General features: G+C 46.4%; 1 protein-coding gene across 7 annotated transcripts in view; it reads right to left on the minus strand.

Moving 5' to 3' along the window:
- Positions 1 to 7,632: 7,632 nt before the first annotated feature.
- The window catches only part of SEC16A (SEC16 homolog A, endoplasmic reticulum export factor), a 478,800-nt gene continuing 467,004 nt past the window's right edge, over positions 7,633 to 19,428 (minus strand). For all 7 annotated transcript variants that reach the window (XM_086921035.1, XM_086921033.1, XM_086921029.1 and 4 more), the window contains one exon: positions 7,633 to 9,278. In XM_086921035.1, coding sequence (XP_086777161.1) covers positions 9,210 to 9,278 — 69 coding nt within the window. In that variant the 3' untranslated portion in view covers positions 7,633 to 9,209. The remainder of the gene's footprint in view (positions 9,279 to 19,428) is intronic.

Here is a 19,428-nt window from a genome sequence, read left to right on the forward strand (position 1 = left end):
AACATTATCTGAGCAGTATAATTCCAGATGGCGCCTGGACGAGGATCCCAATTATTCCTGCCGATCCTTGTTCCTGAACCTATCCGGACGGTAAGGGTGCGGTTGCACCACCCTTTGATTATTCCTTAGCGCCTCCAGTGAATCTCGGCATCGTCTAGATTAATCCAGCTTTTCTCTTCCTGCTGGCGAGACGCACGTTTCCTGCGTTGTCTCTTGCTGGAAGAAGATCAGGTATTCCTGCTTTTCCTTCCTTTCCCCCATTGGCGAGACACACGTTACATTTGTGGTCTCTTGCAGGGTGGAAGACTGTGTACTCTGGCCTTCTCCCATTGGTGAGACGCACACTTCCTGGTGGTCTCTTGCGGGAGAAAGATACTTTGTTTAATTGCTGAACTCTTGTGAATAACTTTACTCTCGTAGTGGGAATAACTGCGCGAGTTTGACTGTACTGTGTTGAAGCCTTTTGTATTGGGGAATCCTCACTTCGCACTATGAAGCAATAGTGCGATACAACGCTTAAACTCATGGATTAGAGTATTTTCTTGTAATACGTCAGGTACAGACATTTGATCTAAACTTCATTGGATCTCGCACTAAACCCAAAACTGTATTATCTTTCGTTTCTAGGGGATATCAGCTGGGGGTATCCTGGGCTAAGCTGTTACAAGCATGAGTCCTTTAAAGGTATGCACATATACATCTTTGAGTTAAGAACCCCTGAATGAGAAGAACCATTGCTTCCTTGTTTTGTTTATGAAAACGGACTCTTTATTTCCTTGCATTAGATTTGTGCTGATACCTTGTGACTACCCCTCCGGTCTCACCCCATTCACAGCCGACCTTATTTTGTTTTACAGGTAGATACATAGATATATAAAGAGATAGTGGTTACTCCAATCCTACCTGATAGAGAAGAATAGGTGGGAGGCGAATATCCCATTAATACTGTTTCTCTCTCTTTGTTTGCTCCTAGGTCTCCCTCCCTGCTGTTCCTACCCTTTCCTTCCCTCGCTTGACCATCCCACTAGTCAGAGAGGATTTATTCTATCCAGACTTGGGGCTGTCGAGAGGTGGACCCCATTAAGCTTCAGCCTGATTCCGAGGAGAACCTGGTGCCATGACACACGTGTATTGTAGAGTAGGGTCATTGTGTTGTGCAAACTTACATTTTTTATCCAGGAGCCAGGGTTCAGAGGTGATAAGGTCTGGGAGGTTCTCTCTCTGGGTACTACTCCCGCCCTAGTCCTCTGTTTCAGAACTGTATCTAGAAACATATCAAGGAAATCTGGATAGTGAGTCCCTATGATAAGATCTTCTGGTAGTTCTGCCATTACGCCCACCCTGACTCTACAGGGAGACCCACCTGGGGGTTTGATGTCTACTGTGGTGACTGGATACGGTTTCACGTCCCCATGAACACATCTAATGTGTACTAATGTATTGTAATGGATTTGTGTGGAATGAATCAGTACTCCCTGTATCACCGACTACCTGCACCCAGAGTCTAATAAGGCCCTCACCCCCTTCCCATTTACTTCAACACTCACGTAGAAGGTATTTCCCATCTCTGCTGTATACAGAACGGAGCAAGGCTAGTATCCTACTTCCATGGGTTCTTCCAAGGGTATCTTTCGGGGGAACGCCCCGGCTATATGCCCCCACTCGAAACACTGAGGCCCATATGGCAGGAGAGAAGACATGGGTGGATGCAGTTTAGGTGTGTCTGGGGGTGCTTTAAAAGTATTTTTTTCAAATTTTCCTTGAGGTGGCCGAATAAGTTTTTCTGATTCCCAGGCGGAGATGCAGGGTTGTGCCCGGGAGAAAGTAGCAGCCATTTGTGAGAAAGTGCCATCTTTCTTGCACTGATATGCCCCCACTTTTTCCCGAACTGCTGATGTGCTTTGACTGAGTATGCCCTGGGTTCCTGCCAATCAGGTATCCAGGGCCTGTGTTCCTTCCCTAAAACTGTGTTGAAACTAAAACCTAATTGGCATCTCTGGCCACCTGTCAGCCCTAGTAAATGGTACCCTAGGTACCCAGGGCATGGTGACCAGAGAAGACCCCTGAGGGATGCAGCACTTATTATGCCACCCTCAGGGGCCCTGTACCCTGACACCCACACACTGTCTTTACAGGCTGAGTACAGATCCAAACAAGGAGTCGACATGGCACACATCGCTGTGTGCCATGCCCACAGAACCCACTGCCCTGGCATACTTCAGTCACCCCTCTAGCTGGGTGTCCTATGCCAGAGGTGTGGGCACAGGTGCATGAACCCTGTGCTCCTACAGTTCCCAGGGCCATTCCTGGGCATTGTAAGTGCAGTTATGCCATTAAGAGTATATGGTGCTGGGAGGTTGTCATTACGAACTCCACAGCACCATAATGGCTACACTGAAGACTGACAAGTTTGGTACCAAACTTCCCGCACTGATGCCAGTGTGGGATTTAATGTAAAATGCACCAGTGGGCATCTTAGAGATGTCCCCTGCAAACCTAACCTACCATCCACGTCTGGGTTGAGTGGCTGCAGAGGCTGCCACACAGCATACATGTTGCTGGACCCCTGGGTAGGAGGGCCCCCGCTCTCCTGGGCCTGCAACAATGCACTTCCTGGAAGAGGTGCTAGGTCTCCTCCCGCAGGATGGTCAGGGGGAAGCTTCAAACGCATGCCGCCTCTGTGAGCTTCCCCAGACCATTTGCTGTACCCAGCAACCCGCCCCCACCAGTTCTGACCCCCACTCTGGCGGCAAGACTGGCTGGAAAAACTACATCAGGAACTCCTGCCCCCCTCCCACAGGAGCGGAGCAGGCTAGGGGGTGTACTCACCCCAGGACAGGGACTCATTGGTCCCTGTCCTTGCCCTACCTGCAACGACCCAAAATCAGTATTTAGGGGCTCCCTGAACCTTCCTTCCTTAGATCCAGAGATGAAAAAGAAGAAAGAAGATCAAGAAGAAGGAGACCCGCCGTGCAGCTGCTAACCACAGGACGACAACAACTGACTTGGCCCCAGGCCTACCGGCCTGTTGATCCTGGAATCTGCTCCTGCCTAATCCCGGCGACTCCGGCGAACAGCAACCTTGGGACACCCAGAGGACCTGCCTGCCTTGACCCTCCTGAAGACTGGGACTCCCATCAGCAGAGGTTCTGCTGCAACAACCCCCCTGGTGCCAACCAGGAAGCTCTGGACCAGCCCACTCTGCACCCGCCGAGCTCGGGCCAGATCCAACCGAACCAAGACCACGAGGACATCCCGGCGACTGGGACCCAAAGTCCAGTGCCCAAAGACCCTCCTCGACGGACCAGACGACGCCTGCAGACTCAGAACCAGGGGCCACCCCAACCACGACCTGCATAGGGTAAGCTTTTCCGACACCCAAAGACACCCCTGCACCTGGCGCCCTACAGCCCCCTGTGCCTCCCTTTGGGGTACCTACCTGTGCTACAAGATCCCAACTTACCTCTCGAAGGGCTGGTCGCCCCTGGAGAGTCTCCGTCCCTGAGCCTGCAGCCTTTGTTCCCCTTTGACCTTTCCCAATGGATAACATTGAACGCCCGATGGCTCAAAAGCACCCTGCACCCAGCCGCTCGAATGCTGCTGGCTGTGCCACCTTTGTCCTATCCAACGTCCCCCCTTGCCCTGGGCAAGTGACCAAGAGCTCAGCTCCCACAGCCGCGTGACCTGCTAACCAGCAGCCACCAACCGGAGGCCCCCTTTCCCTCATTGGATATCATTGGGCCCAACTACCTCTGACCCGCCGCCCTCTGCCGCTGGGGCCGAACTAACTGTACTTACCTGACACTGGGGGACCCCTGAGTCTATGCCCAGAACCCCGACTTCACCAGCCAAGTAATCACCTGGAAACCGGTAACTCACTTACCTGCCATTGGATAACATTGACTGGTTTGACTTGAAAAATCTTTTAAGTGTGAAGTTTTGGAAACCAAAAATATTAATATAAAATCACCCGAATTCCGAAGTACTAACCTGGGATCAGGGGAGAAGCCAGTACTGTACCTTGTAGCCCAGTACTGAACCGCTAAAGTAACCCTTACTGGGTTTATCAGTAACCTGTGTTTTCCCCATAGGAATCCATTGTATACTTTTCTCTGAAATTTCTTCTAAGGGTCTACTTTTGAAAACTTGAAATATTCTTTAAAAATCTTATGAAATACTGACACACAATTACCTACCTGTTTTAAGTTGAGGCCCCAGTGCTGGCCCCAGGAGCCCAGTACTGGATTACAAAAGTAACGCGATCGTACTTTACCTGCAACTTGAATTTTCTTCTGTTGGATAACATTGTCAGATTTCCCTTGAAAAGTTTCTAAGTGTGAACTTTTAAAACAGCTTTACATTCATGAAAACGCACTACAGTAACTAAAACGATTTTACTAAATTGGTTTCAGTTTAGACCCCAGGACTGAATCTAGGATCTAGTCCTGGAACTACTAAAGTAATCTGTGTGGTAATCAACTATACTTATATGCTGAAAACCCATTGAGCTCAATGCTAAAGTGTGTCTAGACATGTGTTGCCTTCAGCAACCCCTGTATCTATTGTGTTCACAAACTTTATTGCTTCCTTGTAAAGTAATTACATGTGAGTACTCATATCTAGAGAAGTATATTTTTATGCCTGTTGGTTCTAAAAATAAAACGATATCTTTGGATATAAAAACAATTGGCCTGGAGTTCAGTCTTTGAGTGTGCGAAATCCTTTGCTGACTGAGTGTGTACAACAAATGCTTTGCACTGCCCTCAGGTACTGCCTTACTGCTCGACCAAGGCACCACTTTTGAGAGTAAGGTCAGTCCTGACTTTAACCTCGGTTATACCTTTGGGGTTTGTGGACTCTATACACACTGTACTTCATTATAGTCCAGTATATATAGAGCCACTTTCTCACACCATTTCCATAGCTTGTTTAGTTGTTAAGTTAGTATGTTGTCTCAACCATCTCTGGGTATTGTAAGGGAGGGCTTCGAGGAACTGCTCCAGATATATTTGATCCAATATTTCTTTCTTAGTGCTGTCAGCCGGTCTAAGCTACTTATCTGCAGAAGCTTTGAGGCGGAAGAATAGGGTTTTAGGATTCTCCCCAGGGTGTCTTTTTTCTCTCCTGAATTGCACCCGAAAAGCTTCAGCATCAAGACCCAAGTGATCAAGAATGATGGTCTTGATTTCAGCATAGTGCTGTTGGCCACCTGATAGGCAGCCTGGGCTTCGCCCGTTAGTAAAGGCGCCAAAATAATTGCCATTTCTCTAAAGGCCATCCGCATGCCCGAGCCGCTCTTTTGAAATTCAGAAGGAAGGCATCTGGGTCCTCCCCTGCTACGTATTTCTGGAGAGATACTCCTGTGGGGCCTTATGCAGGTGTACCTCTTAAGTCCCTTGTTTAGCTTGCCGACTGTTCGGCAGCGAGTTTCTGCAGTTCCTTCAATTGGGCGGCCATATTGTCATTGAAGAGATCCCTGTCGGCTTGTGCCGAACTCAGGTGTCTCTCAACAGCCCATCCTAACTTCTCCAGGCCGCTGATTAAGTGCTGAATGATGGCATCCATTATGTGCACTTCAATGGACGGGTTGCCCGCATTCTCCACCAGTTGTGACTAATCACAATGATCAGGCTGTACACGGGATCGCGGAAGTTTAGGTTTTATTTTAACCACTCTTTTCTTGGGGGAGTTAGATACTCAGTTTTTTTTTACAGTCCTGTTGCACTTCAAAGGCTTCTTCTAGGTCTCCTGTTGAGTTTCACAGGCGTCTTTAGTTATCCCTGCTAACCATCACAGGCGTCTTTTCTTCATATTTCCTCTTGGCTCTCGAGTACCCCCAGGCCTCTCAGGCATGCAAGAGCTCGTGAGGGCAGTGTTAACCAAAACTCAGAGGGGAGGGAGTGGGGGATCACTGTGACCACAAATAAAACAAAACCAGTTATGGTGAATGAGTGTCAGGAACTGGGATATAAGAGGGGGTATTGGGGGTGTCTTCTATCCTCCCTCGCCTCCCCATCTACCTCGTGACAAGCTCCTGTACCTGTTGGAGCCACGCTCCTCCTGGGGCGTAGCGGGGCGCAAAGCCTTGTCCTAGGCCTCCTTGCTCGTCTGCTTCGGGTTTTTTCCTTGTGGTTACCAGCAGTACTGCTCGTTCTTCCTTTGGTCGGTTCGCTCCGTCCTCCTGCGTCTCCTCGCGTTCTTTTCCTTCCCTTCCGTACTCAGTTGCTCCAACGTCACCTCTCTCCCTCCATCCGACTGGTTAGTGGTGGAGGACGTTCGTCCTCTGGGCCGGGTCTCAGACGTTATCGTCCCAATTTAAGGGGCCAGGTCCAAAAAACATTGAGTCCTCGTCACCTCTGCTCCTCTCAGCCGTGTCCCAATTGTCCATTGTAAAGAAAGGAAAGGGCTGGGTTTAGGCAGTACAGCCCACCAGTCCTTATCATGCATCGTCTCCTCCCGAGCCATGTAGGAATCGTCACAAATGGGATCCTTCTCTGAGCCTTTTAGAGCCTACCACATGCAGAGAAGATAAAATGGCCATAGAGACAATTAGGTGCTCGTTTCCGATGGCAACTCACCATACTAATTGAGGATTATGACAAGAGCTAATAAAAGTCAGTGTAATGAAGGTTAATGTTAAGCAAATTAACATAAATTAACATGGCAAAAATACATGCCAAGACCTGCTGGAAACTTCTCCGGCCATACCAAAATATGACAGTCAAGAGGGCAACAACACTTGATTGGAAGTTCAAAACAAAGACAGAGGAAGTGATGAATTAAATAAAAAAAGCACTGGAAACAAGATTAAATTGAGATAACGGGCCCAGGTCTATGCATTCACCATCCAACACTTTCTTTGCAGCCCATCTCCTCCAATACTTGCACAATCTTTCAAAAACTGGTGCACAAAAAACAGTCCCACTTCAGCCCTATTGTTTGCCAAGAATATTGATATCTATATTGCGATGTTATTCACCAGAAGCATCAACTTCTGAATATTGTACAGACCAATACTTTTCATCTTGCAATCCATAAAAAAGCAGTACATTAAGTAAAGTGTACTCCTTCCTCTTTACCTGCAAGTAATGGCTTTACATGGTAGCAAAAGTGAGAACACAGTTATGCTTCCTGATCGCCAATACGTAAAATTCACTTTAGCTTCAAAATGAACTTGCAGCAGATTTGCCTTCACTATTAATATCTGCTTCATTTGTATAATTGTCTAGAGTGAGAAGGGTGGGGACTTCGGAATATGAGCATTAACCACCAAAACTGTTTTCAGCTAGTAAAGATATCAAACTGTTTGAATGTTAGGTTGATTTGGAAAGGGAATTGTTTTTCATTTGGTTAAAGCTCACATTGTGTTGACCCCCTACATAAATTCTACTGGAAATAGCCAGTAATGAAGGGTGGGTGGGGGCGGGGGGACATCACTTTCTCTTTCAATGCAACCTCAACCTAGTTTGATTGGGCTGGTCAGAGTATGTGTCCTTTTACAGAGTTACAAATGTACAGTTTGAGTACAATATAATCTTACTGAAACATTGAGAAAATAGCAAATAAAGCATACATGCCACAATTGATAGGCAGTGCTAGAGAAGGTATTTTGAAATAAAAACAGGAAATCAGTTTGAAAGTGCTTAAGAGCGCAAAATATTTTATTTAAGAATTTACAGTGTCAAATCTAACACTTGTAGGAAAAATAGCAACTTCCGTATAAGAGGAAGCCTTTTTGAATTAAAAGGTGTTTGGCAGTCTGTGATGAAGGAATTCAGCGCCACAGCTGAACTTTAGGAGACTGAAGATGTGACCAGGCTTTCAACAGGAATATATCCATGGGTGTTATCGCTCAAAATCTGGTTTGTGGAATAAAGACTGTGCAGTTCTGGAATACTCACAAATCGTTCCGCTTAAGAAGCAAGTAGAAAAAGCTCACTTTACCACTTAAAGTCAATGAAGATGTATGATGAAGTGACGTTTACATGTATCCAGATATTAATCTTAAATTGAGTTTGAAAGAAAAGCAGCAATGAAATTACGCACTCCAGTTTGGTTTCTTTATATTGTATAAAGGATCCTCCTTGGTCTTCAAAGGCAAACTCCACATAAACACTATCTTCAGAGACTTAAATATACACGCTTTCAAAATGGTACTTAAGATTCCGATTGAGCCAGTGCTAATGGTACAAGTTTTAACTGCATCCTATATAAAACCTAGTATTTGAGGTTTCTGAAAAATTACTGTTTTGCCCATCCAACAGAAGCTTATCACATGTTTTCCATTAAGACCTCAAAGTTAAGCAGCTAAGGTACAGGCAAATTTGAACTAAGATTCCAGCACTCTAGTTAGACAGTAAATTTTCTTTACTAACAATTCAAGCTGTTGCCACCTTAATTACAGTTTGACAGAAAAAGCATACCATATTGCACTTTAAAAAAATCACATTCATCAGAAAGATTAAGCTTTGCCTATTATACAGAGGGATTTTTTCCAGCCTATACAACTTTCTACATACATACTTAGTTAAAACTTCATTCTGATTAGTTTTTAGGTTTCTCGCAGTACAGTCACAGTTTTATAATCAGAAATATTGTACTTCTTTAGGAGAGTTGCGGAGCAGAATATATGCCTCAATCACCTTAAGTAAATGGCTTTTTGAAGATGCTATTTTCTAATGAATGACATGAGAGAATGCAAATTCTTTCCACAAAGGAGGATTCGAGGCCTACTCAAGCCCACAAAATGGATGTTTAGAAGAAATGGCCATTAAGGAACAAAATTGTAGAGGTGATTAACAAATAGCGAATCGTTTAGTTTTTAGAAATCAGGTTCTCCATAAAACTTAACTATGAGTTAAATAAAATGTCCACAGTTTTTTTGTTACTCTTGCTTTCATCAAACGGAGCAACAATTCAATTGCTTTGGCTGCAGGTTAGCGGTTTACATCCTGACACCAACTATATGTCACACAAAGTTTAATCCCTCTTGACCAGCTCCTTAAAATAGACTTCATGGATTCCTCTTTTTGGCAATAGTATCCATTGACAGTTTACCAGTTTTGAAGCCCAGTAAGATAGAAGGTCAATTAGATTGCTGCTATTCGTTCTTCAGAATATAGTATAGACATTTTAAGTACAAAGTCTCAGTTTTGAGCCACTGGCATAGTATGAAATGTCTCAAAGTCTCAAATACAAGTAGGCATGTTCTACTTCAGAGTTGGATATTTTCTCGCACCAAATCGTCCCAGCCTCGGGCCTGCAGCTGTGGCAGATGGCTGTAATAGAAACAAATATATTAGCAGTTAGCAAAAAATAGGTTACTTGTGTTCCAATATTTTGGTTTTTGTAAAATAGATAATCACAGATCTCCTTTAAATAATGCTTTGCTTTTTTGACAATACATCTGATGATCTGGACAGAAGGCAGATGGAGCCTCTTTTAGGTCTCAGCCTGCGAAAGACTGCGCACATGCGCAGTCGAGCTGGCGAGACTTAATGAGATAGAGGAACTTTCACTAGCAAGGTTAAGCCCCGCCCCCCTTCTCCATTGGCTGGCGTCCTAAACGGTGGCCAGCCATTGGAGAAGAGGTCCTAGTGACGTTCTTCTTTCTCTCTAAGCCCTGTCCTTTTCAGACTGACTTACTTGACTTCATGCTGGCGTAAAAGGTTTCTTATCTTCTTTATGGGTCCAGCAGATGGCCCCATAATGAAGATAAGGAACCTTTTACGTCAGCAGGAAGTCAGTCTGAAAGGGACGGGGCTGTGTCATGGCGAGCGTTTGTTGTTTTACCCTGCCATGGGGTCTTTTGAAATCTCTGCCCTGTTTCCAGGGTTAGGATTTTTGATTTACTCCTTTCCATTTCATAATGGGTATTTCTCTTTAGGTCGTGCGCTCTCACTTCCCCATTCGCTACTTCTTACCGAGTTCTGGAGGGATGGGACGGGCCTCCCTTTTATCACAAGATACAGTTTCACATGGCTTGCAAATGAAAGCGCTCTCCTTTTTTGTTTCCCACACCAATTGATTTATCATTTTGCTTGCAAGCAGACTTAGAATGTTAGGGCAGGAGCACGCTCCCTTTTTTCTCGTAACATTTTTGTTGCGGACTGAAACCAGTTGACTTGAATACATTTTTCTGTGGCCTAAGCCAGCAACGTGGAACAGCTGCGGTGTAAAATTTATGTCAGGAGTCGACAGGGCTGTGCCAAAGTATTGTGTTACAGATGCAGGCCAGAGCCTCCGCTGAGGTGCCCCCTTTTCTCTGGTTGGTGAAGGCAGCAAACGGGAGAAAGCAGAAATATAACAGATCAGGCTTTGATTGAACAGCCAAGCTTGTGTGCTAGATGAGGTCTCCCCAAAACACAATGGGCACATCTAGGAGTCCTTTTGTCCACACCTTTTTTAGTGTGAGTGAAATGGTGGTTAAAAAATAAATAAGATGGGTAAGGCAAGAAATGTTCAGTTTTTTGCATTCGGGCAGGGAACACTCGCTTTTATCCATATTTAATAGCTTGCGTATTGCGGGCCTTCATTTTTTTATTGGAATGACGGAACAGTATGCACAGGATGTTGGAGTGCCCACACTTAAGTGTCCGAAGCCTGTTCTTGGATGGTAAACCGTTTATACCGTGACCATGAGTGTTGACCAAGGATAGTATTGTCTAAAAGGGCTAACTTCATGTGTGTATCGGCTGCTGGTTTTGGCCTAATATGGCGGGCACTTTGTACTAAGTTAAATAAAAGATCTGACACGGTCGTCCATTTTGCTACGGTCGTTTTGCAACTGAAATAAACTACGTATTTACCCAACTATACCGGACACTCCAACTATAGCGACCCCAGGTAGTTTGATTAAATATCGAACATTTTTGGGTGGCTCTGTGCGCGCTTATTTCATGTTATAAACTGGCTGTTTTTTGTGTAGTCTCCCTCGATTGGTGTTGACAGACTAGGGTTTGAACTATAATGACCCCGTGATGAAACTTCTTCGCAGCTGCAGGGGGTCCTTACGAACCGTCCCTTAATCCAGCTAATCCCGAACTCCACAAAATCATTGAAAAGTGGCCCCCAGTGATGTTTGCCCTGCGCAGATACCCAGGCGCAGCCAATGAGAAGTTGGCGCGCCGAAGAATGGAGCCGAGGTGATGTCAGCCCCGCAGAAGGCAGCGGGGTTTATGTTATGCAACAAGCTGAATGCGCAGGGAGAGGTTGGCCGCTGCAGCCGCTCCACTTTCTTTTTAAGAAGGTTTAAACTGATTAGATGGGGAGGAGGGGTGTTTGCATTTGGGACTCTGTCAACCTGGTCCCTGTGCTTACATATTTTTGTAAAACATCATCGCAAGTTGGGGGAATGGATCTGCTTGAGAGCAGAGCAGGTTTATTGAAAGCTTTTTGGGTTGCCTAACTGGGGGCGGGACGTAGTTGCTTTTGGTACTCTGCATCAGGAGGCCGGGGCTTCTTGCAGTCAGGTTGGTGTAGCGCAGCCATCGGGGATTTCTGGTGCGTGTGGTAAAGGAAGTGTGAGGAATGGGACCTGTGACTTATTCTTTGCGCTCCGGGAGTAGGTGGTCATGCATTGGTAACGAGATGGTGGGAGTTGTAACGGTGCCAGGGTGTGCTGACCTGACCTGATTGTGCCCTAGTGCGGGAGCAGTTCTGCTTCATTGCAGCTTTAGTCACTGGGAAGCTGCTCAGGCAGAAAATGGCACAGAAAGCAGCCGTGAGAGGCTCTTGAAAGAAATCACACTCCCCTTGACAATATTTTCACAGCTTTCAATTTTTCTGCATTTCAGTACCGTTCTAGTGGTGCCTACGGGAGTAACTACTCTCTAGTACACTTTACTAACTACTACTCACTCTCTACTACACTCTCTGCCACTTACACTCTACTCTCTACTACTCTCTATTCACTCTCTACTACACACTCAAACTACTCTATCTACTACTCACTCTACTCACATATCACTCAATTACTCTCTCCACTATCTGCTACTCACTCTCTACTACACTCTAGTACTCACTAACTACTGCCCTCTAATCTCTACTCAATTTTACTACTCATTCTCTACTACTCACTATACTAAATATATCTACTACTCACTCTACTACCCTCTATTACTATCCAATACTTTCTATTACTTGCTATCTCCTACACACTATCTCCTACTAACTCAATACTACTCTCTACTATTCTATACTACTCTATTACTGCCTACAACTCACTACTACTCAACTCTCTACAACTCTACTCTCTATTAGTCTACTACTCACTCTGTACTAACTACTACTCTCTACTGCTCAGCTATTGCCATTGTAAATGACAATGCCATTTATTTATCGGTTTTCAAAACCAACACAAGTAAAAAAATTGTCATTTACAATGCCAATAGCTCTAACTTTTGCAAAGGCGAGACCGTTGCATTGTAAATGCTTGTCTTCATGTCTTATGGATTTAGACGTTGTATATATGTCCATGAAAGGACAATTGATTTAGCAAAAAATTAACACAAGGAGCAAACTGGACAAGGTCTTCTTAATAGTCAGAATGACGGTCATTTGGGGGCACATATCCAACCTCAAAGTAATTTGTACATCAGACTTTTGAAAAAAATGCATTTTATGCGGCCAATCCCTCCAACACACAATTTGATCCATCCTAGATAAAAACAATTCCTCACTTTGATGCAACTTAATTTTTAAAATATTTTCCAAATAGTTTAAGTTTATCCATTTAGATTCTCTGTGGTCTCACAAACATCCATTCAAATGATAAACAATGAGACACTGATTTGCCTCTAAAAACTGGATGTGCTTTCTGCAGGTACTAAAGAAATTACACAATGTATAGCAATAAACATATGGACAGTTAAGCCACAGAATGGTAACTAAGCAGCTCTTGAGATGTGCATGGAGGGGCTTTCCTCACTACTTTTTTTCCACTTCCACTCAAATCCTGTGCTTAAGAATCACACAAAGTGCGGTGAAGTACAAACCCTTTCTTGGTTTTAATGTAGACTTGTTAAGTCATATTATTATTTTTTCTTTACACACTTTTCACTTTCCTTTTTAGGTTGAAGCCTTGCAGACAGTACAGCTATCTGGTTTGCTAAGGCCTTTATGAGGATATTCTGAAAGCCTTCCTGGGAATGCATTCACTCTGTAAATTGCTTACCATTGGCTTTGTGTTTTGTAACGAATAGTTTCTTACCGGTCGGTGTAGTTTTGCAGCTTGAAGGTCTTTCTGGATTCACTATACTGTGCATTATTCCGCGGTGTACTTCCTGTGACGTCGGCACGCTTCCTGCGGAAGCTCCCACCTTTGGATGCCATCGTCGGATTATTTTTTTCTTGTTTTGTGTTCTGTTTGCGAATCCTTTGGCAATGTTCTGAATTTCCTTTTCAATTAAGCGATTTATCCGCTTTGTCCTTCAAGGTGTCTGTTTCTGTATTGTCCTTGTATTAACATCTGCTTCTCCAGCCTCATCTTTCTGGCGGAAGTGGGTGGGTTCGCTAGTGAATCCAGAAAGATCTTCAAGCTGCAAAACTACACCGACAGGTAAGAAACTATTTGTTTTGCAGTGTATATCTTTCTGGCGGTTTGTTATGTTTGTAGCAGTTTGTTATGTTTGTGGCGGCTGGGTGGAAGATGAGCGTTGGTTGTTGAATATATGTTGAAGCACCTTCTGTCCTACTTGGGCTTCCTTATTCATTCGTACATCCACACAGTATTGCTTAGTGAACGTGTGCACTGAAGCCCATGTTGCCGCCAGTCTTGAATGGGTGTGTTAGCCAGGAAAGCTATCATTGCTCCTTTTTTCCTAGTAGAGTGGGCCCCTGCCCCTTCTGCTAGTTCTTGGTCTGCTTGTTTGTGGCAGAATTGTATAGTTTGTGCGATCCATCGTGCAATGGTTCCCTTTGTTATTGGTCTACCCAGGAAACTGCTTGCGAAGGACACTGTTTTGTCTTCCTGTGTTCCTTGGTTCTATTTGGTGCATTACTGCCCTTCTAGCGTCCAGAGTGTGCAGTGCCCTCTCTGCGCTTGTGGTCGGTTTCTGAAAGAAGCTTGGTATTTGTACTGTTTGGTTGTAGGGTATTATCGCAGCTAGGTGTACTCTAAGCGAGGATGAACTTAGTTTTGGCTTCAGCAGGTGCATGAGATATCTTAGCACCGTTGATTCCCTTGTCATCTTCTTGTGTAGCTTTTTCTTGGTGCACCATTGTGTAAACCTCTTCCATTTTGCCACATAGCACCTTCGTGGGCTAGGCCTCCTTGCCTCTCGTAGTACCCGCAGGGTGCTCTCAGGTAACTTCAGGAGTGCAAACTCTGTCTTCAGGAGCCATGCTGCCAGGCTGAGGCTCTCTGGCTTTGGGTGTAGTACTTCTCAGTTTTGCGTGGAGAGTAAGTCTTTCCTTATCCCGTACTTGTGGGGTGCACCCTGTGCCATTTCCATTATCTGTGAATACCAGGTCTGCCTGGCCCACTGAGGTGCCACCAGGATCAGAGTCATGTTGCTGGTTCTGCACTTTTTGAGTACTCTGTGTATCAGTTGTATCGGGGGGGAAAAGGGTAAGCGCATTTTTTCGACCAGCTTATCCATAGGGCATTCCCCAGGGATCCTTGCCCTGGTTGCCTGGATGCGAAGTTTCGGCATTTTGCAAACTGGCGTGTCGCAAATAGGTCTATTGTCGGTGTTCCCCACCTTCTGAATAGCCGTTGCGTTTCCTGTGTATTGAGCTCCAACTCGTGTGATGCCGATGTCTGTCTGCTGAGCCAGTCTGCTTCCACATTGTCCTTCCCTGGTAGGTGTATGGCTAGTAGGTCTATTTTTAGTGGGATGGCCCATCCATATCTCCTGTGCTAGGTTCGATAGAGGGGCTGATTGTGTTCCTCCCTGCTTGTTGATGTAGAACACTGTTGTTGTGTTGTCTGTCTGGATCAACACTCTCTGGTTGTACAGTGTTGTCTGGAAGGCCTTCAGGGCGAGGAACACTGTCTTTAGTTCCAGGTAGTTGATGTGTTTGACCGCATCGACTGGAGTCCACAGACCACTCACCCTGAGCTTGCTCATGTGAGCTCCCCATCCCTTCTGGTATGCGTCTGTGGTGATGGTCACCGTGGGGTCGGTGGTGTTAAAGGCTTCCCTTCTATTATGTTCTCCTTGTTCCACCACATCTCCTCCTGCACTGCGTGCGTTAGAACCACTAGATCTTCCCAACTTCCTGTAGCTTGTGACCATTTCTCTTGCAGCCATTCCTGGAATGGTCTCATGTGGAGCTGTACATTTGGGACCAGATGTATGCAGGAGGCCATAATGCCCATGATCTTGCTCGCTGTCCTCACTGTCAGGGCTCGCCCCTTCTGGTAGAGGCGCGTCTCCAGCAGGGCCAGTGTTCTCTTGTCGCTGAGGAACACCCTGCTCTGTATGGTGTCGATTTGTGCTCCCAGGAAGATATTTACTTGCTCTGGTTCCATTGAGGATTTCCCTCAGTGAATGGATAATCCCAGGTACACCAGTGTGCTTGTCACGTGCTGTGCGTGTTCTTTGCATGTCCTGTGTGAACTTGCCCTTATTAGCCAGTCGTCCAGGTAAGGGTAAACATGTATCCCTTCCCTCCTTAGGTGCGCTGCCACTGCTGCGAGGCACTTTGTTAAGACCTTTGGTGCGGATTTTAGTCCGAATGCTAGGGCTGTGAACTGGTAGTGATCTTAGTTTATGGTAAATCTCAATAGGTGCTTGTACTGCCAGTTCATTGGGATGTGCAGGTAGGTGTCTTTGAGGTCTATGGTGGCCATGAAGTCTCCGTCCCTTATCTGAAGAATGACCTCTTGTAGGGACGCCATCTTGAACTTTTGTGTTTTTATGTACTTTTTCAGGAACCTTAGGTCCAAGATGGGTCTCAGTGTTTCGTCCATCTTTGGTACTTGGAAGTAGGTGGAGTACACTCCCTTGTTCCTTTCTCTGTATAGTACTGGCTTCGATGGCCTCCTTTTGGAGCAGTACCTTCGCTTCCTTTTGAAGTAGCTCTAGCTCCTTTCCTGACTGCGCCCTTCTTTTTGGTTTCCTGTTTGGCGGTGTCTTTTCCAGTTCTATGCAGTATCCGAACTGTATGATGTTGAGTATCCATTTGTCTGTGGTTATCTTATTCCACTCCCGGAAGAAATGACTTAGCCTGCCTCCTACTGGCGTTACATGTTCGTTGATGTTCTGTCTGTGTAACCCTGTGTTGGTCTTGTCGTGCTCCACCCTGGGAGGAGTTGTGTGGGTGGGCAAATATTGCGTGACGGAGACACTTAGAGGTGAGTTGTTGGCCCCCTTTATTATTTTGTCCACGTCCGTTCGCCCTCTCGTGAAAGGACTGGCCCCTTTGCTGGTAGTGCCAGGTTTTTTTTTTTAATGTCCTTGTGTTTGGCTGTCTCCCTGGTGCGACTGTTGGAAAGTGTGACATTCCTGGCTGGTGTCCCCCTCTTCCGTTCAGTCTCCGCGACGGAGTACCCCTTTTCGTCCCCCTGAATTGTAAGGCCCCCATGGACCTTGCAGTTTAGTTTTCTTTTTTGAGCTGGGTGAGTTTTTCGTTCACCGACGCCCCAAACAGTGTCTCCCCATTGAACGGGGTGCTTAGAATGTTGTGCTGCACCTCTGGTTTGAAGCCGGAGGTCCTGAGCCAGGACTGCCTTCTCTCCGTGATTTCCAACATCATCAGCCTGCTGGACGTGTCAGCTCCATCCAAGGCTGTTTTGAGGCAAGAGTTTGCCACATTTTTCCCTTCTTCCACAAGGTGTGAAGCTCTTGTTGGTACTCGTCTGGGAGGTGCTCGAGCAGCATGTCCGATCTCGTCCAGAATTTGGTACTGGTGCCTGTTCAGCAGGGCGTTAGAGTTTGCCATACGCCAGTGCGTCGCTGCATTTCTTTCTAATTCCTCCCTGTTAGGTCCATCCTCCTGCTTCCCTTGTGTGGTGGTGGGCCTGATGTTGGCACATTTGCCCTTTTCCTGGCGTCGCTGCAATAATGGAGTCCGCCGTAACTGATCCTCGGATGTAGGGAGGATCCTTAGAGGAGTGTTTATATTTCTTCTCTGTCCTTGGCGTCACTGACCTGCATGTTGCCGGTTCCTTGAACGCCTCTTTCCCCTGGGCCATGACACACTCAAGCATAGGGAGGTACTGGCTTCTAGTTTGTGTGGGGAGCAGGGTCTCCAAAAGGAAGTCTGCTTTCGGCTTTTCCTCATTTAGCTTAACTCCAAAAGCTGTTGCCGTGTTCTTGATCACCATATTCTAGGCCCCAATGTCATCTGGCGACAAAGGCCTCGAAGGGTACCTGTCCACGGCCTCTTCTGGGCTTTCGGTGTTGAGGTCCTGCCACTCCAGGTCCTGTGTCCCCGAGGATGTTGAGCCGAGGATCGTCCGCTGATAGTCGTCGTCCTCCTCCTCGTAGTACAAGACTTCTTCCTCTCGATGGCCCTGGTTCTCTGGACTTTTCGGCAGCTCTTCGGCCTCAAAGTCCTCCTCCTCCTCTTCTACTTCGAAGATCACCGTCTTTGGCTTCGACGAATCGCGAACCTCTTCATCTTTTCGTCGAACTCCTTTCTTTACAGGATGTTATCCATTTCGGCCTCGAGCCTTCTTTTCTTTCTCTCCTGTTTGGCGGCCTGTTCAGCATCTAACGGTTTGGCTGATCTCTTGGACATATACGTAGACATCAAAATGGGCTTCAGGTCCTTAAATCGACGCCGAAGCGACCTTCGGGTCGTTTTCTTTCGAAGTCGAATGTTCCTTTTTGGGGACGTACTTAGACAACCTTTGCTTTTCGCCGGTCTTCGCCACCTGGGAGTCCTTTTCGAAGGATGCGCTGGGCTGTTTGTCCTTGGATGCAGCTGCGGCCGTCGAGATTTTTGGCGCCAGTGCTCCCTTCGAAGACCTAGACTCTGTTTTTCGAGAGTCTGTCTCAGACTTTCTGGGGTCTGTCGGGGGCTTAGGGGTCGTCGACTCTCCTACCTCTTTAGAAGTCTTCTTATCGGTCTCTACGACCGTGAAGTCGCAGTCTTCTCCGGCGACGATGTCCTCCTCATCGCTCGAGAGCCCCAGGTCTCGAAGGGACGGTGGTTGTTGTGAGAAGTTGGCCTGATATGTGATGTCCATTATTCTAGTGGGCACCCTGTATCAGTCCAAACAACCCTTATAGTGATGGTTGTAAAGTCAACCTTCTAGACCAGCTATCCTAGTGATAGCATGGACAAAGCAGTCTTAGGCTAAACTCAAGAGGGCCTGTGAAGCCAGCTTTACCATATGTAACCCCTTTAATACCAAATGAAAGGACACCACACAGGTTATATATAAAATATATATGTATTTATTTCTAACACAACCCCTCTGAACCCTTTATGAGCTCAGAGGCACAAGCACATAAGATACTTAATTATCATACAATAAGTTGAACAATATACAGTAGCACCCTAGGGGCACGTCAAACCATATACTAAAATAGTGGTATAAGAACAACGTCACGAACAAAGGATAGGCCTAGGGCATCGCTGGGGCTACACTGTACTACCAAAGGATAGGAAGTAGGAGGCCCACCGGAGGCGTGTGCAGTGTCTTTACACACACGCAAGTTACCATAGAGTTAGAATGGGAACGAAAGAAATGGAAACTAGTTCTTTTAGGTCTTTTAGGAGAAAGCTATTAAAAACTGGGACACTAGGATAGTTAATACCCACAGGAGCACCGGAGTACACGCGTTACCTCACCCACAGTAAGCGGGTGCCTAGGTGTTAAAGTGTGTCGGGTTCCATCGCTGAATCCTATGGAGCCTTGGAGAAAGATGCTGCAGGTGACCAGGAGAGAAGTGTCTGGTTGGATCCAAGGGCGGATCGAGGATGAAGAGTACCTGAAAGCAGAGGGGACAGAGTCTGGGTCACTAGCCAGTGACCAGGAAGGAACCAGGCGATGTCGCGAAGCAATCAGGTGATGTCGTGAAGCTTGTCTCTGCAGCCACGTGGACCAGGAGGTGTCGACGACTACCAGGAGCTGGGCACGGACTGTCCCACGAAGGATCTCGCTGTCGGCGGTGTCTGCTTCCGGATTGAAGTCAACAAGCCTTGGCTACTGCAACCCACGCAGGAATCGAAGATGGCTTCTGGATCAGACCAGCAAGGTCTGATGGGCTTCTCCTTTTCAGGGAAGCAAGGCATAGCCTGGAGCAACCAGGCCAGCGGTGGAAAGTCGTAGGTTCGCTGTCACAGAGGCCACTAGCCAACGGGCAAGTGACCGGACAGACGTGTCGAGCAGGAAAATGCAAAAGGGCCCCACGGGGCACTCGTGGAGTGTGGAGGGCTGGTCTTTGGTGCAGATGAAGCTTGGGGCTGAGGTTTCTCAGTCCCCAATGCACAACTTCGAGGGTGCCCCATAAATTACACGGAAAGCAATTC

Source organism: Lissotriton vulgaris, chromosome 5 (assembly GCF_964263255.1).
Source record: "Lissotriton vulgaris chromosome 5, aLisVul1.2, whole genome shotgun sequence".
Taxonomy (NCBI): Eukaryota; Metazoa; Chordata; class Amphibia; order Caudata; family Salamandridae; genus Lissotriton; species Lissotriton vulgaris.